Raw genomic sequence first — 22,346 nt, 5'->3', positions numbered from 1 at the left:
CATAATTCAGCCAGAAATTAATTATTCACCCTCATGTCATTCCAAACCAAGACCTTTGTTCATCTTCGGAACACAAATTAAGATATTTTGCTGTCTATGCAGAGTCTGAAAGCTCTTGGATTTCATCAAAAATATCTTAATTTGTTTTCTGAAGATGAACAAAGGTCTTGTGGGTTTGGAATGACACAAGGGTGAGTAATTAATTACAGATTTTTCGTTTTTGGGTGAACGATCCCTTTAACTACATGATTTCAGGAATTTGACATAATGAATGTTAGTTTAGTATTCAACAATCGTTTTAGTTATGCATTGATTCATGTCTTCTCATGTTTGCAGACATGGGATCCATTTAAAACCTAAGTGACATCATGCACTGCAAGCCAATAAGAGCCTGGCTCAGGGACAGCTTAGCTTTTGATTGGCTATTTATTGTGATGACTGGTTGATAAGTGCCATTGCATGTTCTTACTGTATGCTGGTGCATTTTGTCCAATTTACATAGTGGTGTATTTCCATTCAGGTAATTGATTATAAGTAATAAAGTTGGAAGTTCTCTGGTCTTTGGCTTTTAGAAAAATATATTCGTAATCTAGTATAATGCAGCTGTCTTTACAATATAAGGGTATTTTTCTTTCATGAAATGTGTGAAATATCAAAGAACAGTGTGATTTGTTTATTTAGGGTTTACTTTAGATCTGTGACTGACCATAATAATTTTTTTTTAGTTTTCTGTGCAGGTTCATATCAGAAATGTCCAGTTTAAATAGTCTTTTTCTACGCATTTTACAAATGCTAAGCAGTTTTCTATTTTTACTGTACAATAAAATGTTTAGATGTTCTGTTTCACCTTCTGGTCTCATTTAGTGTATTTTTTCCACAATGGACGAGACATTATTATAATATTTTTGTATTGGTGCATCCGTACTTTAGTTGTTGTTCTGTTTGCTTAATGCCATTTTCATCATTCAGTACATCTGTAATCTCTTTCTATTCATAGTCACATTTAATTCTTTGAAAGCTAATCTTTCTCTATGTTAATCTCTTTTTTATTTATTTCCAGCCCAGAGAGAAGGGTCGCATGCGCTTTCACAAACTACAGAATGTACAGATCGCACTGGACTTCCTCAAACATAGACAGGTAAAGTGAACCGAACACCTCGTAAGCCATTATTATTTTTATTATTATTGTTTAACCTTTGGTTTGCTATTTGTGTTCAGGAATATAAATATATGATATAAAACGCTACTTTTTAGGTCACAAGTTATGATACATTTTTATTCAAAATATTAGCTAACATTATTGCATTAATAATCATGATTTAATGCTCAAAAAATGTGTTTGGTTGTTTTTATATATCTTTTCCATGGACCTTCTGCAGTACCTTTACAGTCCCACAGAGGTCTATAGACACCTTGTTGAAAACCGTGATCTTATAAGATTTCACTTGTTAACACAGATCTCATTGTTTGACAGGTGAAACTTGTCAACATAAGAAATGACGACATTGCGGATGGAAATCCAAAACTGACCCTCGGGCTAATATGGACCATCATCCTTCACTTCCAGGTCTGTTGTAGCACTGGTTGTGCTCTACTGCTCTGAGCAGATGCATTCTAATTAGTTTATATGCTCTCTTTGGTTTTGCTTCACAGATTTTCATTTCCCGTTTCACTGTTTCTACACCTTTAGTCTGTCAACTGTTACTGTTGCTGTAACAACACAGACATCTGTGCAGACATGTGACAGGGTTTAATGTATCATATGACAGCAGTGATATAGAGATCACTTTTCATCTTTGTGCCAAATATAAATCTCAGACCACCCACAACACAACACTCTTAAAACAGAACAACTGTTGTATTTTCACACCTGAGCTCATGTTTATTTATGCATGAGCTTGATTTTCATTCATAAGAAAAATGTCAGATAAAACAATTGCTTTGTACCTGTTAGAAATGGGTGGTTTTCTGTGCCAATGTGCTCTATTGTCTTTGGTTTGCTGCACAATGTTGTGTCTCATTATGAGGAGACCGGAGCACATTTCGTACTTTTTTTCTGGGAAATAAAAACCGAAGCATTCGCCTTTGATGTCACAGTTGGCCCCTGGGGGATTATGGGCTGGGACGGTGTCCATTTCGGTTGGTGACTCACATCTTCCCTTAAGGAAGTGGAAGCACTGGCATGGTGGTTTGGTGACTCATGAGACCAATCATGCTGTTTTTGGTGGTGGGAATGCGTATTAATTGTTTTCTTTTCCTTCGATTTAAAAAGAAAAAAGTGCTTATCTTGGCACAGTAGGTTTTGAATTAGTCATTTTACAAAAACGTGCCGTACAGAACGTTAGAGCAACTTGAAAAGGTCACATTTTTTGTTATTTTCAACAAAGTAGAGTTATTTTTCTGGTCAGACATATTAAATAAGCTTTTAATCAATAATAACAAATAGTTATGAATTCCTATAGAGTCAAGACTATAATACAATAAAAATATACCAGAATTGGTCACAGCAATGCAGAATTGTAGAAGATAATTTGTAACAATCTCTATTCTTACAATAACTTTGTTAAGAAGTTTGAATTGTTGAGCTTGTAGTCACCACTATAATGTTTTCAAATTAGAGACATTGAAAGGAATTCTGCATTGAAAAGGACCTTAAATGCCCCTCTTGGCTCTCGTAAAGATATGCTGCAAGGGTGGAGGATGTGTTTCCATGTCTGAGTCACTGTTTACATCCCTAATGTAAGGATTCAGAGGTTTAGACCGACCAGACTTCCCTTCAAAACTCTTATAATAGGAGGAAACTTGATTTTAGCCGTTGAGTGGTTATTACCCAAAGGGGAATCCTGACGATGAGTCACCAGAGGAACAGAGGCATGCAAAATCACAGACTAAAATGTGAACAAGCCTTTTATTATAAACAAATCTTATGATCATTGCTAACCACAATGTTTGTCTGTAGTATCTAGGCAACGGTGAGGGTATTTTAGGTATACTTTTTAATAATCAAACTTACATTATGAAACGCATTATTGAAACGCATTACATCATTTCCCTGAGCATTATAGGATAGTGTTTCATTATTGGAAAAGCAACAAATTGCATGTTAAACTATTGAACAGAAGTTTACTGAAGAGAGTGCAAACTTTGTGCCTTTTGCCTTTGAGAATATGTTTGTAAGAAAAACATTGAAAGCAGTTTGCACTATCAGCAGAATACTAAAACATAGTTTGTCTTATTGAAACCATATTTATATTGTTTTGAAAATCACCTTTTATGCCCCTTTTTGCAAGATGCAATATAAGTCTTAGGTGTAGCTAGAATGTGTCTGAAGTTTCAGCTCAAAATATCCCACAGATCATATTTTATATCATTTTGAATATGCCTATTTTGAGTGAAGGCAGAAACATGCTGTTTTCGTGCATGGCTCTTTAAGTGCAAATGAGCTGCTGGTCCCCGCCCACTTTTCCAGAATAGGGCTGTGCCTTTACAGCTCATACCTCAAATACCTCAGAAACTTCTGATATACGGCACACATTTTCTGAGCACACACATTCAAAGCACGCGCCGAGAAAGCGGGTGTCACAAGGCATGTGAGTGCTAAATTAAGTTCTCTTTCATGTCTTATTGCGCTTAAACTGTCAAATACAGACAAGTTTGTGTTAAAAACATACATAAGTTGTAAAAAGTCTGTTATTTCTGTGAAGGTAAACAGCTAGGAAAGAAATCGCATAAACAAAATAGCGGCACCATGGGTGGAAACGTGCAGATTAAGGTGGTAATATTATAATAAGATCTGCTTCCTACATCACTAGGGGAGTGAAATCTGACCAGCTCCTTTTTCACATGCTTGCAGAGAAAATGTTTACCAAAACAGTTACTGGGTTGTCTCTTTTCACATTTTCTGGATTGGTAGATGCACTGAGGACCTGATTATAGCACTTAAACATGGTAAAATGTCCCCTTTAACCATGATAAAGAAACCTTGTCATTTTGATATGGTCCATCTATAGTTCTCCTGCAATCACCATGGTTAAACTGTGTTTACTATAAAAATCTAGGGTAAATTGCAATTCAGACTCTTATTCTACATTTTCTGACCATTTCACTTTTCCTTGGCTCCATCAGATCTCCGATATCCAGGTGAACGGTCAGTCAGACGATATGACCGCCAAAGAGAAGCTGCTCTTGTGGTCTCAACGGATGGTGGAGGGCTACCAAGGCCTGCGGTGTGATAACTTCACCACCAGCTGGAGAGATGGCAAGCTCTTCAATGCCATCATCCATAAACACAGGTAGAAACTTCTAGTAAAAAGTGAAAAAGTTGTTGGAACTGCGGATTAAAAAACTGAAAATTCTTCAGACACATTAATCAATGGTGTTCATGTAAAAGAGCCAGATTTTGAAAATGTTAAAATAATAATATTATGTAATCTTAGTACCTGAGAAATGAGAACTAGTTGATATACGCTTGTATCTCCGGGCTGTTTATGAAGCTCATCTCCAGACTTGCTGGCTGTATTTGCCATGTCAATCACAGACCCCTTCTGTCCCTTGTCGGGTCTATAATTTATGTACTAAACCCTGGCTTTTACCAAGTGATGTTTGACAGGAAGCAAGACCTGTCATGCCATACTTACAGGTAGGCTGACTTGTTCGAACCCTTCAAGAGCACACTTTGCTGTTACACATGGGACTTGAGAAACTATAAAGAACTGCTGACCCATTACAGACTTCATACAAATACCTCTCAACCACAACAATTTGACTTTACGTCAGAATAAGTTAAAGTATGCTCGAATCGGCACTTATGAAAAATGTTTGAAACCAGAATCCTGTTATGAGGGCGTGTTAAATCTGAAAGGATCCCCAGAGGGTGTGTTTTTATCATTCTGGGTGTAGCTGCATAGCTCAGGTTCACCCTACACTATCAGGCACAGATGACTCTTGAGATTTGAGCAAAGAAGAAGCAGTCTGTCTTCCCTCTCGCTTGCAACTTGATGAACAGATTACTATGTGAGCTCCATTCTGACAGTAGCGTTAAAGGTGAAGCTCTCAAAGCTTGATGCGTGATACAAAATGGAGGGTGGTTTCTTTGAAGACCGAGACCGCTAATTGTTGACTAGAACTTGTTTTTCATTGGAGAAGACTACCCATCTGCATCCTGTGTGAATGCACATATTTCAAAGAATGGGAATTTGATTCATTTAATCCAACAAAATGTTCAGTCTCAAGAAGAAATTACGCTCTAGGAAGAATCGCAGCATGTCGTCCAGCCATGGATCTGTTAGTGACCTGGAGGACCGGGTGGTCATGCTGTGTGAGGATGTGCCATCAGAGGCTTCTTTCGATTCGGGACAGTGGTCCATCAGCCCTGGTGCTTGTTCTAGTGGTGGATCCCAAAGCGGAGATCTTGAATATGGCATGGAGCAAAGGGACTCCACCCTAAGTAGAGATGGATTTTCTTACAGAAAGGTGTTCGTATCAGATGCCGAGCTTCCTTGGGGCCAGCCATGCTACCTGCTTACCCAGACAGCCAATCAGTCGTATGAATGCTTTGTTTTTTCATTTCATTGAAAAGAGCAGACAAAGCAATTCTGCCTTTGTCTTAATAGCTTTTGCAATTTTATTGACAATTTAGTCAATTGATACCAAATTTTATATTGTTATTAGCTATAAAATTATTTGCTTTTGCTGAACTTTCGGGTTTTAATGTAGTTAACAGACTGCCTGTGTGTGCACGTTGTATTTTACTGCTTTTAATTGTTTTTGGCGCCTTGCAATGACTGCTGTTGAGTGAGTACTTTGTCACATAAGACATGCTTTTTTCAAATCCTGTGAAGAGGTATCAATCTTGCCTTCACCTGCCCAGATACTGGCACAGATGTTTACATAGCCTCCAGGTTTGGCCGAGCAGTGTGCAGTTAAATAAGATCTGCAAGTATGCATGCTAATGAGATCTTTGTGAAGTATCAATTTTGTTCACAGTTCATACCTATGGGACTTTTGTTTGCTAGCATGGACATTCTTTGTTTAAACAAAGTGGACTGTAAAATGCAAAATAATTAAGTAAATGAGCAGTATCTGTGTTAAAATTCAATTATGAGTAGGCGGTTTATGATATGCAAGATGTGTTATGTAATCAGTGCACTGATATTCATTGTTGAATCTTTGTTTTTCATTTATGTACACCTTTAATTCTTTGTCTATTGTTTTTTGTTGTAGGCCGAATTTGATTGACATGACTAAGGTGTACAAACAGACCAACCTGGAGAATCTGGAGCAGGCCTTCAGCATAGCAGAGAGAGACTTGGGAGTCACACGCCTGCTGGATCCTGAAGGTAAACTGAAGGAGCACATCCCTCTGGATTTTCCTTCAAAGATTTTTTTTTTACTCTTGACATTCATTGATAAATATAGTAGATCTTATTGGGTCCAAGTGAATTTAATGGATTTGTAAGTTGTTTTTTATGCCTGTGTAAGAGTAGCTTCTAACACTTTTCTAATAGTGTTTCTACTTTTTATGATGTTGAGTAATGTACACTACTGTTCAAAATTTAGGGATAGTAAAATATTTACTTAAAGATATTTTTAAAAGTAATTTAAAGAGATCACCCAAAAATTAAAATTTAATGTTTATCTGCTTACCCCCAGGGCATCCAAGACGTAGGTGACTTTGTTTCTTCAGTAGAACACAAACGAAGATTTTTAACTCAAACCATTGCAGCCATGGAGCCCACTGACTGCCATTATATGACTGACTTTGAGAGTCAAAAAAAAACATGCACAGACAAAACCAAATTAAACCCTGCGGCACATACATTGAGGCCTTAACACACGAAACAATCGATCCACCGCAATATCCAACTGTCCTGAGCGTGTTCACAACAACCAGTTGGACATTGAGGTGCACAGACTGATTGTTTCATATGTTAAGACCTCAATGTATCGTCACAAGCTGCAGGGTTTAATTTGGTTTTGTCTGTGTATGTTTTTTTTTAATCTCAAATTCATGGGTCCCATTGTCTGCCATTTTATGACTGACTTTGAGAGTAAAAAAAAAAACATGCACAGACAAAACCAAATTAAACCTTGCGGCTTGTGATGATACATTAAGGTCTTAACACAAAACAATCAGTCTGTGCAAGAAACTGAATAGTATTTATATAATTTTTTTTTTTTCCTCTGATCCACCACAGTATCCAACTGTCCTGAGCGTGTTCACAACAACCAGTTGGACTTTGAGGTGCACATACTAATTGTTTCGTGTGTTAAGACCTCAGTGTATTGTCAAAAGCCGCAGGGTTTATTTTGATTTTGTCTGTGTATGTTTTTTTTGACTCTCAAATCCATGGGTCCCATTGACTGCCATTATATGACTGACTTTGAGAGTCAAAAAAAACGTGCACAGACAAAACCAAATTAAACCCTGCGGCACATACATTGAGGCCTTAACACACAAAACAATCGGTCTGTGCAAGAAACTGAACAGTATTTATATAAATTTTTACCTCTGATCCACCGCAATATCCAACTGTCCTGAGCACGTTCACAACAACCAGTTGGACTTTGAGGTGCACATACTGATTGTTTCGTGTGTTAAGACCTCAGTGTATTGTCAAAAGCCGCAGGGTTTATTTTGATTTTGTCTGTGTATGTTTTTTTAAATCTCAAATCCATGGGTCCCATTGACTGCCATTATATGACTGACTTTGAGAGTCAAAATAACATGCACAGACAAAACAAAATTAAACCCTGCGGCTTGTGACGATACATTGAGGTCTTAACACACGAAACAATCGGTCTGTGCAAGAAACTGAGCAGTATTTATATAATTTTTTACCTCTGATCCACTGCAGTGTCCAACTGTCCTGAGCGCGTTTACAACAACCAGTTGGACATTGAGGTGCACAGACTGATTGTTTCATGTGTTAAGACCTCAATGTATCATCACAAGCCGTAGGGTTTAATTTGGTTTTGTCTGTGTATGTTTTTTGACTCTCAAATCCATGGGTCCCATTGACTGCCATCATATGACTGACAGACTGCAGCGGTTTGAGTTGAAACAAAGTCACCTACATCTTGGATACCCTGGGAGTAAGCAGATAAACATTGAATTTTCATTTTTGGGTGAACTATCCCTTTAATGCTTTTTATTCAGTAAGGATGCATTCAATTAATCAAAAGTGACAGAATCCTGAAAAATATTTCCACAAAAAATATTAAGCAGCACAACTGCTTTTGACATTTTTGACTTTTAGTAGTAAGAAATCAGCATATTGGAATTATTTCTGTAGGGTCATGTGACCAGAGTAATGATGCTGAAAATTCAGCTTTGCCATCACAGGAATAAATTACATCTTAAAATATATTAAAGTAGAAAACAGTTATTCCAAGTTGTACTAATATTTCACAGTATTATTGCACTACTGTATTTTTGAGCAAATAAATGCAGCCTTGAAGAGCATAAGAGACATCTTTCAAAAACATTGTGCATACTGATAATAGTGTATTTTCCTTTTCTGCAGATGTGGACGTGCCACACCCAGACGAGAAGTCCATCATCACATATGTGTCCTCTTTGTATGATGTCATGCCAAGAGTTCCTGATGTTCGTGATGGAGTCAAGGCCAATGTGGGTGTTTTGAAAACATAAATACCTGTTATACAGGTATCAAGGGACATTGTGATGGTTAGTATTTATTAAAATGACATTTTTATTATGTGTACAGGAGTTGGAGTTACGCTGGCAGGAGTATTACGAGCTGGTGACCATGTTACTCCAGTGGATCAGACATCACATTATCGTGTTTGAGGAACGCAAGTTCCCCTCGAGCTATGAGGAGATTGAGGTTAGTCCCAAGATCCATGTTTAATGATTCATTAAGTGATAATGTGCAAAATCACATCTGTAATTATGATTTGGTAAAGTAATTTACTTTTATTGTTCACCAGCTAGAAGTATTATAGCTATTATGTCATTATTTTGACGTGATTATTTCAAACAATTAAAAAAATTATATAAAAAAGATCATATTTTTAGTCTATTTCTCCTCTTTATTTTGTTGTAGGTTCTTTGGCGTCAGTTTCTGAAGTTCAAAGAGACTGAGCTACCAGCCAAGGAGACTGACAAAAATCGCTCCAAGCTTATTTACAAGTCTTTAGAGGTAAATGAAATTTGCCACACTAGTAATTGGCTTTTAAACAATCCCGTTGGGCTTTTACATGACACTTTGAGTTTTCATAACCAAGATTTGACATTATGCATGGGGTTTTATTTGGCACCAAGGGTGCTGTGCAGGCGGGTCAGATCAAGGTTCCTCCCAACTACCACCCCATCGATGTGGAGAAAGAGTGGGGCCGCCTGCATGTGGCCATTCTGGAACGAGAGAAACTGTTGCGCTTAGAGTTCGAACGGTGAGAAATCTGTGGATTCATTTCTTATATGTTGAATTCTATACAAATTCTTTTGTTTGTATAATAACTCATTTGAATAATTGGAATTATTTACAGGAGCATTTTGCAATAATAACAACCCCATGGATCAAAAAGTATTGAACTAAAGATTAATGAAATGTATGATTCCACTGTGCTCAGATTTGACCAATGTTTTAAACATAATCTAAATAGATTTAGTTACCTCATTGAGTTACATTTCAAGAAATATAAAGATTGAAGTGACTTTCCATACTAATTGACAATTATCAGATCTTAAAGAATAAAAATATTTTACTGAATAAACAAATGTGAAAGTACTCAACTTTAACTTTAATTTTTTTTTTAATTTGACTTATTTTTCCCTTCAGTTTTCAGTTTCAACCTTACTTTACAGCTTATAATTACTAGTGTCAATTACTTTTCCTTCAAAATACATAACTTTTGTTAATAAATAGCATTTTGCACAAGCAAACAGGGCGTAGCTTTAAAAAAAATTGTCACAAGACAGACTCGCTGCTGCTCTGTTGAATGTTTATGAGTCTGAAAAGTTACAGAAGCACTTCTTAACATCAATAGCTGATTCTCTGTGCCTCTGCTCTGGGAAAACTTATCTTCATTATTAGGATTATTAGTCATGGCTTTTATGAATTATAGCCATGGACTGGAATACCTACTCCGTGAGAGAAAGTTGTGAGTGATTTGACTGACTTTTTCTAATGTATTGAATGTTGAATTCCTGAATATTGTCTAGTTTAGCCTTTGTCCAGTCATTATATTCTTAATATTACATGGCTGCTTTGCTTGTAGTGAATTATGTAGAGTGTAAGAGCATTTGTGTGTCTGTTACATGTACAGGCTGGAGCGTTTGCAGAGAATAGTCAGTAAGGTGCAAATGGAGTCAGGTTTGTGCGAGGAACAACTCAACCAGGTGGAAACACTGTTACAAACGGTGAGATATAAAGCCATTTCATTTCTTTATTTGAAATCCCAGTAGCTTTCAAGCAGAAAAACCTGTTGCAAATAGCACTATAATAATATTTTGCTTTTATTGCAGGACATACGTATGCTGAGCGCAGGAAAGCCTATCCAGCATGCGTCTGAGATAGAGGCAGATCTGAACAAGGCTGAAAACATGATCCGTTACCTTTTCAACGACGTGCAGTTACTTAAAGATGGGCGCCATCTACAGGCAGAACAGATGTACAGGCGGTCAGTATAATATTTTACTGTCATACCATACTGTCAGTAAACAACTATATTGTATATTTTATTCATTTATTAAATCATTTATATTGTAACTTTTTTAAATTAGGATAACTTTAAATGTTACTGTCCCCTGGGAAATGTTTACATTTTAAAAGAATACTAAACCTTTCCAGTTTAAAAAAAAAAAAAGATTTTTAAGGCAATATTTTCTGTAAAGCTGCTTATTACTTATTAAATAACAATTAAAAATGATAAAATCACAAGAAATTATATACCTAATTATATACCTAATTCTTTTTAAAGGAGACAATTATTCGCAATTATTTGATTAAAAATAAAAAAAAAATTATTGCAATTTAAAATAGTGTTTTTCTATTTTAATATACTTATTACTAGAATTTATTCCTGTAATGAAAAGCTGAATTTTCAGCATCATTACTCCAGTCTTTAGTGTCACATGATCCTTCAGAAATTATTATAATATTCTGATTTATTATCAGTGTTGGAAACAGTTGTGCTGCTTAATATTTTTTTTTGGAACCTGTGATACTTTTTTCAGGATTCTTTGATATCATTTGATGACATTTTTTCTTTCTCTCTGAAAGAAATTAATACTTTTAAGCAAGGATGTGTTAAATTGATAAAAAAAAGTGAAAGTAAAGACTTATATTGTTAGAAAAGATTTCTATTTTGAATAATAGTGTTCTTTTTAACTTAACTATTCATCAAAGAATCCTGAATCCAGGTTCTAAAAAAATTAAGCAGCACAACTGTTTCCAACATTGATAATAAAAGTAATAAATCAGTATATTAGAATGATTTCTGAAGGATCATGTGATACTGAAGACCGGAGTAATGGCTGATGAAAATTTAGCTTTGCATCACAGAAATAAATTCTATTTTAAAGTATATTCAAATAAAAACTGTTATTTTGAATTGCGATAATATTTCATAATATTACTATTTCTGTATTTTTGATCAAATAAATGCAGCTTTGATGAGCATAAGAGACTTTTAAAAAACATTAAAAACTTACTGATCCTAAACTTTTGAGCAACAGTGTATATACTGTATATCACAGCATTTTCATTTTAGCATCAATAACTGTCCTCTCTTTGTTCTCTCAGGGTGTACCGTCTCCACGAGCGTCTGGTTAACCTGCGCAGTGAGTTTAATCTGCGTTTGAAGTCAGGTGTGACAGTGTCGCAGATACCCATGACCCAGGTGCCCATGACCCAGATCTCCCACGTCCAAACATTACAGCAGTCTCCCCAGCGCGTAAGACCTGAGCTTGATGAAGTCACTCTTAAGTACATTCAGGACCTCCTGTCCTGGGTGGAGGAGAACCAGAGACGCATAGATGGGGCAGAGTGGGGCGAAGATCTGCCCTCTGTGGAGTCTCAACTCGGCAGCCATCGTGGCCTTCATCAGTCCATCGAGGAATTCAAATACAAGATTGATCGTGCGCGGGCTGATGAGGTAATTGTTTTCTAAATATTCATGTTGTACTTTTACCCAATTAGTCTTAAAATGAGACACTTTTTAGCAAATATTGTGTTCCCTAAAGTCAGCTTATAATATTAGTCAAACATTAATTAAATATAATAATATAATTATAATAATTAAAAGTTTTTGAACAATGATTTGTAAATTTTGTATACACTTGAGGTCAAAAGTTTACATGCACCTTGCACAATCTGCAAAATGTTAATTATTTTACCAAAATAGGAGGGATCATACAAAATGCATGTTATTTTTTTTATTTAGTACCGACCTGAATAAGATATTTCACATAAAAGATGTTTACATATAGTCTACAAGAGAAAATAATAGTTGAATTTATAAAAATGACCCGGTTCAAGTGTTTGCATACGCTTGATTCTTGACACTGTGTTGTTACCTGAATGATCCACAGCTGTTTTTTTGTTTAGTGATAGCTGTTCATGAATCCCTTGTTTGTCTTGAACAGTTAAACTGTCTGCTGTTTTCAGAAAAATCCTTCAGGCCCCACAAATTGTTTGGATTTTCAGCATTTTTGTGTATTTGAACCCTTTCCAACAATGACTGTGTGATTTTGAGATCCATCTTTTCACTCTAAGGACAACTGAGGGACTCAACTGTTGATGTGATGCAACTATTACAGAAGGTTCAAACTCTCACTGATGCGTCAGAAGGAAACACAATGGATTAAGAATCAGGGGGTGAAAACTTTTTGAATTTAAGATCATGGTAAATTTTAAAGGGTAAACATCTTCATTCTGTTCAAAAGTTTACAACCCTGGCTCTTAATGCGTTGTTTTTCCTTCTGAAGCATCAGTGAGTATTTGAACCTTCTGTAATAGTTGTACATGAGTCCATCAATTGTCCTCAGTGTGAAAAGATGTATCTCAAAATCATATAGTCATTGTTGGAAAGGGTTCAAATACACAAAAATGCTGAAAAACCCAAAAAATTGTGGTACCTGAAGGATTTTTCTGAAGAACAGCGAACAGTTTAACTGTTCAGGACAAACAATGGACTCATGAACAACTACTATCACTAAAAAAAGGACCAACTGTGGATCATTCAGGTAACAACACAGTATTAAGAATCAAGTGTATGTAAACTTTTGAACATTGTCATTTTTATAAATTCAACTATTATTTTCTCTTGTGGACTATATGTTAACCTCTTTTATGTGAAATAACTTATTCAGGTCAGTACTAAATAAAAATAACATGCATTTTGTAACATTTTGCAGATTCTGCAAGGTGTATGTAAACGTTTGACTTTTAAACAGTATTAATAATTCAAATAATTTATTAAACTCCAAATATGAGTTAAGCATGTTTACTGACTGCACTGAATTTATTATGAACATGAAAAACCAACACAATTTTCTTTCCTTTCAGAATCAGTTGACTCCAGTCAGTAAGGGAGCCTATCGTGAGTACTTGGGCAAACTAGACCTTCAGTATGCTAAACTGCTGGTACGCTCCTAAATTTACAACTAATATTCACTGATTTCTTTATTAAATCATAATTATAGCTCTTAATATATCTTTATAGCAAACTTATAACATACAAAGCTTTATGAAATAGAATCAGCAAGTTTATTAGTTGGTTAATTATCGTTGTTGTTCCACCTCAGAATGCTTCCAAGTCACGGCTGCGGAATTTAGATCAGCTCCACGCTTTTGTTGTGGCCGCCACGAAAGAGCTGATGTGGCTCAACGAGAAAGAAGAGGAGGAAGTGAACTACGACTGGAGCGACCGAAACTCCAACATGACCGCCAAAAAAGATAACTATTCTGTAAGACCACAAACACATCTTAACATAATTCGACTTGCACTAAAATTGTTCCTTATTAATGCTATGATGCTATTTTAATAGCATTTGATAATAACAGATGCTCCTTTGCTATCTTGTAGGGTTTGATGCGAGATCTTGAACAGAGAGAGAAGAGAGTGAACAACGTCCAGATGACTGGAGACAAATTGCTAAAAGAAGGCCATCCGGCCAGAAAAACTGTGGAGGTACAAAATTTGACATTTGATCAGTTATTATTTGTGACCCTGGACCACAATACCAGTCATAAGGGTCATTTTTTTAAACTGAGATTTATACAGCATCTGAAAGCTCAATAAATGAGCTTTCCATTGATGTATGTGGTTTGTTAGGAAAATATTTGGCCGAGATACAACTATTTAAAAATCTGGAATCTAAGGGTGCAAAAAAGCAATGCATATTACTAATCAAAAATTAAGTTTTGATATATTTACGGTATGGATTTACAAAATATCTTCATGGAACATGAGCTTTACTTAATATCCTAATGATTTTTGGCATAAAAGAAAAATCGATACTTTTGACCCATACAATGTATTTTTGGCTATTGCTACAAATATACCTGTGCTACCCAAGACTGGTTTTGTGGTTCAGGGTCACATTTGTTTTTTTCAAAGAAAAATACTACAGTAAATGAGTTTTTGATTTATGTGAATCATGTAATTATAGAGCTGACAAAGATGCTATATAATGTGAGTGATAAAATATTGTTTAAATGTCTAATACAATACTTATTTGTACTTGTAAAGTCTCAGTGTTTTCGATAATTCAATGTTTTAATGGTAATCGGTTTCTTTGTAGGCTTTCACTGCAGCTCTTCAGACTCAGTGGAGCTGGATCCTTCAGCTTTGCTGCTGCACTGAGGCTCATCTGAAGGAAAACACAGCTTACTTCCAGGTACATACATTAATACAACTTTATGCTTGTGTAGATTCTGGTAGAGACAGTTTGAAACCCATGGAGACAGACAAATAGATCTTCAGCTAAATCAAAATTGAAGTATTTTGATCTCCTAACCAAATTTTCTGTTCTACAGTTCTTCTCAGATGTTAAAGAGGCTGAGGAGAAGATGAAGAAGATGGAAGACATGATGAAGAAGAAATATGTGTGTGAACGCTCAATTACGGTCACACGCCTAGAGGATCTGCTACAGGATGCAATGGTGGGTTTTAATATTACATGGATTTTACAACTCAGTGAACACCAAAATGTGTTTAGGGCTGGGTGATTATTTATTTGACCATTCAATTATGTCATCATTGGATTAGAAATTCCTTGAGATCCTTTGAAACTTTTAATGCAATGCTTTCTTAAAGGAATAGTTCGCCAAAAAATGGTCATTAATTGCTATTAATTAAATTTTAAATTCGTAAGACCTTCATTCATCTTCAAAATTTAGATATTCTTGATGAAATCCGAGAGCTTTCTGACTCTCCATAGACAGCAAGGTTCCTACCACATTCAAGGCCCAGAGAGGTAGTAAGAACATCATTAAAACAGTCCATGTGACATCAGTTTTTTTCAATTTTGTGAAGCTATGAGATTACATTTTGAAAACAAAATAACTACTTTACTCAACAATTACTCGAGTACAAGTACTCTCGATAATGGTGGAAGATGGTAACTTGGGGGGAGAAGAATTGTTGATTAAAGTTGTTATTTTTGTTTGTGTGCACACAAAAAGTATTCTCATTGCTTCATAAAATTACTGTTGAACCACTGATGTCACATGGACTGTTTTGTTCTTGGTACCTTTCTGGGCCTTAAACATGGTAGGAGCCTTGCTGTATATGGTGGGTCATAATGCTCTCAGATTTCATCAAAAGCATCCTAATTTATGTTCCAAAGATAAATGGAGGTCTTAAGGATTTGGAACGACATGAGGGTAGTAATTTATTAATCAATGACAGAATAAAAAATTTTAGGTGAACTATTTCTAAATTAAATTAAATGTATGCAATATATACACAAAGTTCTCTCTCTGGCCTTCAGGAAGAAAAAGAGCAGCTAAACGAATTCAAAACACACCTGGAGGGTCTCAACCGGAGAGCCAAGACCATTATCCAGCTGAAGCCGAGGAACACGGCTTACCCTGTCAAAGGCAAATTACCTATTCAGGCTGCCTGTGACTTCAAACAAATGGAGGTAAACACACTGTCGCTTGTTTTCTTTTGTACATTGGTAATAAAAGAAGTTCAATTAATCTTGCGGGGTGCAATTGAGGACACGCAAACAATGTTTCAACCATCAAAACATTCAAAAGGCTATGCAATCAGCCTCACCCAAAAACTTGTCTTGTAAATTCATATTAATCACTACAGAATCAACATTCTTCTTTCTTTTGACCCAGATCACGGTACACAAAGGAGACGAGTGTGCCCTGTTGAACAACTCGAATCCGTACAAGTGGAAAGTGAGAAACTCCAGTGGAAACGAGGCCATAGTACCATCCATCTGTTTTATCGTCCCTCCCCCGAACAAAGAGGCCATGGACATCAGCTCTGGGTAACACAGTACAGCCTGATACAAGTGAAACAAGTCTAGTCTCATTTGACCTCCCTTGCTTGAATTGGCAGAACATTGAAATTCCACATACTCCTTTTATCTCTGTCTTTGACTTTTGAGTCGAGATGTGTGGTTTTGTTGTGAGTCATGTCAGCAAATTCTGGAGGATTAACCAAATCCTCCTGAACAGTGTTTGGCTTTGCCTCTTTATCTTTAATTCTGTTTTGAACTTCAGGTTAGATGCGAGTCAGCAGAGGCTGATGGTCCTTTGGCAAAAGCTGCATGTAGATATGAAGAGCCTGCTGTCCTGGCAGTACCTCATGCGAGATATCCTGCTTATCAACTCCTGGAATTTAATCATGGTAACTAGCACTCATCCCCCTTTTTTGGTACTCACAGACTATAAGTTTTAGTACAAAATACTAGAACTAACATGCACCAATATTAAAAAAATGATAGCCTATACAATATTCCATGCAACTGAATGATCTGAAATATGACCCTGGACCACAAAACCAGTCATAATCATCTGAAAGCTGAATAAATAAGCTTTCCATTGATGTATAGTTTGTTTGTTAGGGACAATATCTGAGGGTGCAGGAAAAAATCAAAATATTGAGAAAATCACCTTTAACTTATCCAAATGAATACCTTAGCAATGCATATTACTAATCAAAAATTAAGTTTTGATGTATTTACGGTAGGAAATGTACAAAATATCTTCATGGAACATGATCTTTACTTAATATCCAAATGATTTTTGGCATAAAAGAAAATCATTTTGACCCATACAATGTATTTTTGCCAATTGGCACAAATAGACTTATGCTACTTAAGACTGTTTTGTGGTCCAGGGTCACAAATGTTACATATAAACATACTCATGAATATTAATTAGTTGACATATTCTGTTCTCTCATTTTATGCAGTTTAAGACTCTGAGAGTCGAGGAATATCGGCTGACCCTAAAGAAACTGGAGGAGCACTATCAGGCCTTCATGCGTGACAGTCAGGATTCTGAGCTCTTCGGTGCTGACGATCGCATGCAAGCCGAAAACAGTTACAGCAAAGCAGCTCAACACTATGATAACTTGCTACGCTCTGTTGAACAAGGTAGGTGTTGAGTTAGGCCGGCGGGTTTGTTCAGATGTAAAGAAACCATCCATCACTTTCACTGTTCATCAAGTGAATGAGATTGCACACAGACAAAGTCTGTGTCTTGGCTCTTGGAACAACCCTGGTTTAAGGCGTAGCCCTGAGCACAGCTGCAGATTTTTCTGCATGCTTGATGCAACACAAAAAGCATTACGAAATTTCTTCAGGATTAAGTGTTTTTGTGATAGCACGGTTTGGAAATTCTGAATAGAGCTTTTCATCCACCTCCCATTGTGACAACACAACTTATTTTTCAGAACCCGTTTTCACCCAAAAAGGAAGCGCACTGGGTAAAGATAACAGTGTGGAATTATTTTATTAATACATTGCAAATGATTTGTCCATGTTATTGTTTGTGCATTTTGCTTTCCTTCCCACTGACTCGAATGTGTTGATAATGATTGTTTCTAAGCATGTCTTTAATTATTTGTTTTCAGATTTTCCTCACTATTTGACATTTTGAAATGCAGTGTACATACTTAAAAGTGTGCAAATGAACTGATTTACTTTAAGCCTTGAGACATTCTCTACACAAGCATATGAATGCAAGCGCTTCTAACTATGTCAGCTTGATTTCATGTGAAAATATACATTACTGTTTAAAGGTTTCGGGTCAGTAATATTTTTGAAACATATTTATGTTTTTGTTCAGAAAGGATGTATTAAATTGATCAAAATTGACAGTAAATACATGTATAACATTATAAAAACTTTCTATTCAAAAGAATCCTGAAAAAATGGATTCACAAAAACAGCATTCACAAAAATAACAGTCTGTTATTAAGCAGCACATTTGTTTTCACTATTGATAATAAAAATAAATTATTTATTTGGTACAAAAGACGCATATTAGATTGATTTCTTAAGGATCATGTGACACTGAAAACTGAACACATGAATAAATAAGATTTTAAAACATATTAGAATCAAACACAGTAACTTTGAATTGTAACAATATTTCACAGCATTTCTGTTTTTACTGTATTTTTAATTAAATAAATGAATAATAACAATTCTGACTGACCCCAAACATTTAAAGTGCAGTGTGCCTATAGTATAGATACAGCAAAGATCTAATATTATCACCAGTGTTGGGAAAAGTTACTTTTAAAAGTAATGCATTACAATATTGCGTAACTCCCTAAAAAGTAACTGATTACAGTACTTAGTTACTTTTTATGGAAGGGTAATGCGTTGCAAATCTGGGCAGGGCTTGCTTGTTTGTTTTTATTATTAAAAGTTATATTTTTGTTAAATGTAAAAGCCCTCTCACACCAAAAGCCTTAGGCTGAAGGAAAAGTAAATTCATGTCTGTACAGTAAAATGCAGAAGAAGAAAGTTCAGCACGCTTCAGCGATAAAAAGAAGAACAAATGTTAGTTTATCTTGAGTAATTGTAGCTTATTAGTATGGTTGAATTGGATCATCAAAGGTCAGCAGCTAAGACACTGGTTAAAAAATATATAAATACATTTAATTATTGCATGTTTGCGTCATATTTTGAGTTGCATTTCACTGTTTTTATTCATTTTGAACAAACACGTGAATCCGTTTTTTTGTAAGTGCGATGATTTAATGCATGTTCACATTTATTCTAGAACTAAAGTAACATCTTACTCCTGATTTCTCTCAGCATGGGGACAGGAGAGCTTATAATCAATAAATGGAAGAAAAAGTAACTCAGCTGTTTCCCTGCGAATTAAAAAGTAATGTGTTACTTTACTAGTTCCTTGGAAAAAAGTAATCTGATTATTGCGTTACTTGTAATGCGTTTCCCCCCTCCCCCCAACACTGATTATGACTGAAGAGACTTACCTAGAAATCTGTGTGTGGTTTTGATTATGAATTGTACTTTTCTTTCCAAATGTACATGTTTTAGCATCAGTGTTTGAGCTTTTTTTAACAAAGTATTTGAATTATGCAGGGGAGCAGGATGAGTCAGTGTGCAAGAGTTACATCACCCAGATCAAGGACTTGAGACTGAGACTAGAGGGCTGTGAGAGCCGCACAGTGAACCGCCTCAGACAGATGATAGACAAGGAGCCTCTCAAAGCCTGTGCACAGAGAACCACCGATCAGAAGGTCTGCAGAAACACTGCATTAAATATACATTACATCTGTCTGTATGATGCCATTGAATTAGCTCTTTTAAAATGAAGAGCCAGTGTATGTCGACTTTGATCATTAAAATGTTACCCTGGGCCACAAAACCAGTCATAAGTTGCACGGGTATATTTGTAGAAATAGCCAACAATACATTGTTTGGGTCAAAAGTATATTTTTATTCAATGCCAAAAATCATTAGGATCATGTTCATGAAGATATTTTGTAAATTTCCTTCCGTAAATTTATCAAAAAGTTTTTGATTAGTAATATGCATTGCTAAGGACTTCATTTAGACAACTTTAAAGGCAATTTTCTCAATATTTAGATTTTTTGCACCCTCAGATTCCAGATTTTCAAATAGTTGTATCTCGGCCAAATATTGTCCTATCCTAACAAACCATACATCAATGGAAAGCTTATTTATATGAACCCTTATAAACCCATATGACTGGTTTTGTGGTCCAGGACCACATATATATTAATTCATGCCTTAATACTTGTGTATTCTCGCTTCATCCTACAGAAAGTCCAGACTGAGTTGGATGGTATAAAGAAAGACCTGGATAAGATGGTGGAGAAGAGTGAAGCGGTGCTGGCCACATCTCAGCAGTCCAGTTCTGCCCCTGTCCTGCGTTCAGAAATAGACATCACCCAGAAAAAGATGGAGCATGTCTACAGTCTTTCCGCTGTGTATCTTGACAAGTAAGACTCAAGTCTTATCTTGTTAATTTTTTATATAGCCCATACACAGTAAAAATCAAATGTTGTGGGTTGGTTAGTCATCTTTTAGTCTATTCCATATAAAATTAAACTGATCCTATTTCATTTGTCTATAAAGGCTGAAGACCATTGACATGGTAATCCGCAGCACACAAGGAGCTGAAGACATTCTCAACAAGTACGAGAACCAACTGCGTGATGTAAACAAAGTTCCTGTTAATGAGAAAGACGTTGAGGCCAACCAAACACAACTCCAGGTGCATTTTCTCTCGAAGAAAAACCTAAACATACATAACATAGATACATTACCTCACAAACATGTTCTTCTTTCTTGACCCTAGAAACTGCGCTCCGAAGCAGAGGGCAAGCAACCCACGTTTGACCGTCTGGAAGAGGAGCTCCAGAGGGCTTCAGCGGTGAATGACCAGATGTCTCAGCTCCACAGTGAACGGGACATAGAGTTGGAGCACTACAGGCAGCTGGTGGGCAACCTGAAGGACCGCTGGCAGGCTGTGTTCGCTCAGATTGAGCTAAGGCAGCGAGAACTTGACCTTCTAAGCAGGCAGATGCAGGCCTACAGACAGAGCTATGACTGGCTCATCCGCTGGATAGCAGATGCCAAGCAAAGGCAGGACAAGCTTCATGCTGTGCCTATTGGTGACAGCAAAGCCCTTCAAGAGCAGCTGAACCAGGAGAAGGTATCTATCTAGCCATCTACAGGTCCTTTTCAAAAAATTTGCTTCAAAGCATATTGTGATAAAGTTCATTATTTTCTGTAATGTACTGATAAACATTAGACTTTCATATATTTTAGATTCATTACACACATTTGAAAGTAGTTCTAGCCTTTTATTGCCTTTATATATGGTGTGCAGAGCTGTAGTTGATCTTTTTATTTACATCATGTCCATCCACTGTACAGAAATTACTTGGAGAGATCGAGAAGAACAAGGACAAGGTGGATGAGTGCCAGAAACATGCTAAAGCATACATTGATGCCATAAAGGTGTGTGTGAATATCGCTGCATGCGTTTTGTAATTTGTGATTTATGAGTAGCAGTCTGACTAAATGTTATCATCCAGGATTATGAGCTCCAACTGGTGACGTATAAAGCTCTGGTGGAGCCAATTGCTTCCCCTTTGAAGAAGACCAAAATGGAGTCTGTATCTGATGACATTATCCAAGAGGTACTTTTGATATCTGACGTCCGTCCATTTTGGACTCTCATTCTGCTAAATGCGTTAATTTACATACTGTATACGTAACTGAGAGTGTTATATTTGGATTTTTATTTCTTGATTGTATTTCATATTAAACATGTCAAGTAATTTTAAAAACATTTTTCAGTATGTGACTCTGAGAACACGCTACAGTGAGCTGATGACTCTTTCGAGTCAGTATATTAAATTCATTATCGAGACACAGCGCCGTCTAGAGGTTGAGGAGGTAAGTGTCAAAACAAAAAGTCTATTTGAACTCTAGCACTCTAACTTTAACTTACTAACTTAACCATGTTTAGTTTATGGATGTATGGACATATGGAATACAAACCATATGAGACACAGTTATTAAAGAAGACACACTACTGAAATTTGCTATTTTTGGCCATGTGCTAGAGGTAAAAGTTCTGAAAATAAAAAAAGTAACAGATCGAGGTGCTCACCTAGGTCTTCAGTAATGTTAACGCTAGTGGTGCAGCACATCCCATTTCTTTCACAATGTATGTCTCTCATTATCCGTTTACGACAATGGAGGTGTTGTAATATATTTTCCATTATAGTGAGCTTAGTATAGGTATCCTTCAGCCTGAAGCAAACTTAAATCATCCAGAAAATAAAAGTTAATGCATGTACAACATGTACCAGGGATGCCACATTTGTTCTCTAGTTTA

General features: G+C 36.1%; 1 protein-coding gene across 1 annotated transcript in view; it reads left to right on the top strand.

Moving 5' to 3' along the window:
• Positions 1 to 22,346, top strand: part of LOC141289354 (epiplakin-like) — a 165,527-nt gene that overhangs the window by 93,561 nt on the left and 49,620 nt on the right. The window contains exons 9-35 of the mRNA XM_073821468.1: positions 1,061 to 1,138; positions 1,475 to 1,567; positions 4,126 to 4,292; positions 6,223 to 6,338; positions 8,526 to 8,632; positions 8,730 to 8,849; positions 9,069 to 9,164; positions 9,287 to 9,414; positions 10,291 to 10,384; positions 10,490 to 10,644; positions 11,769 to 12,120; positions 13,533 to 13,610; positions 13,772 to 13,933; positions 14,053 to 14,157; positions 14,771 to 14,866; positions 15,006 to 15,131; positions 15,962 to 16,114; positions 16,320 to 16,474; positions 16,710 to 16,836; positions 17,404 to 17,587; positions 19,553 to 19,710; positions 20,258 to 20,436; positions 20,573 to 20,711; positions 20,796 to 21,152; positions 21,377 to 21,460; positions 21,538 to 21,642; positions 21,803 to 21,892. Coding sequence (XP_073677569.1) covers positions 1,061 to 1,138; positions 1,475 to 1,567; positions 4,126 to 4,292; positions 6,223 to 6,338; positions 8,526 to 8,632; positions 8,730 to 8,849; positions 9,069 to 9,164; positions 9,287 to 9,414; positions 10,291 to 10,384; positions 10,490 to 10,644; positions 11,769 to 12,120; positions 13,533 to 13,610; positions 13,772 to 13,933; positions 14,053 to 14,157; positions 14,771 to 14,866; positions 15,006 to 15,131; positions 15,962 to 16,114; positions 16,320 to 16,474; positions 16,710 to 16,836; positions 17,404 to 17,587; positions 19,553 to 19,710; positions 20,258 to 20,436; positions 20,573 to 20,711; positions 20,796 to 21,152; positions 21,377 to 21,460; positions 21,538 to 21,642; positions 21,803 to 21,892 — 3,804 coding nt within the window. The remainder of the gene's footprint in view (positions 1 to 1,060; positions 1,139 to 1,474; positions 1,568 to 4,125; positions 4,293 to 6,222; positions 6,339 to 8,525; positions 8,633 to 8,729; positions 8,850 to 9,068; positions 9,165 to 9,286; positions 9,415 to 10,290; positions 10,385 to 10,489; positions 10,645 to 11,768; positions 12,121 to 13,532; positions 13,611 to 13,771; positions 13,934 to 14,052; positions 14,158 to 14,770; positions 14,867 to 15,005; positions 15,132 to 15,961; positions 16,115 to 16,319; positions 16,475 to 16,709; positions 16,837 to 17,403; positions 17,588 to 19,552; positions 19,711 to 20,257; positions 20,437 to 20,572; positions 20,712 to 20,795; positions 21,153 to 21,376; positions 21,461 to 21,537; positions 21,643 to 21,802; positions 21,893 to 22,346) is intronic.

Source organism: Garra rufa, chromosome 17 (assembly GCF_049309525.1).
Source record: "Garra rufa chromosome 17, GarRuf1.0, whole genome shotgun sequence".
NCBI lineage: Eukaryota > Metazoa > Chordata > Actinopteri > Cypriniformes > Cyprinidae > Garra > Garra rufa.
This window is presented reverse-complemented; position numbering and strand designations above follow the sequence as displayed.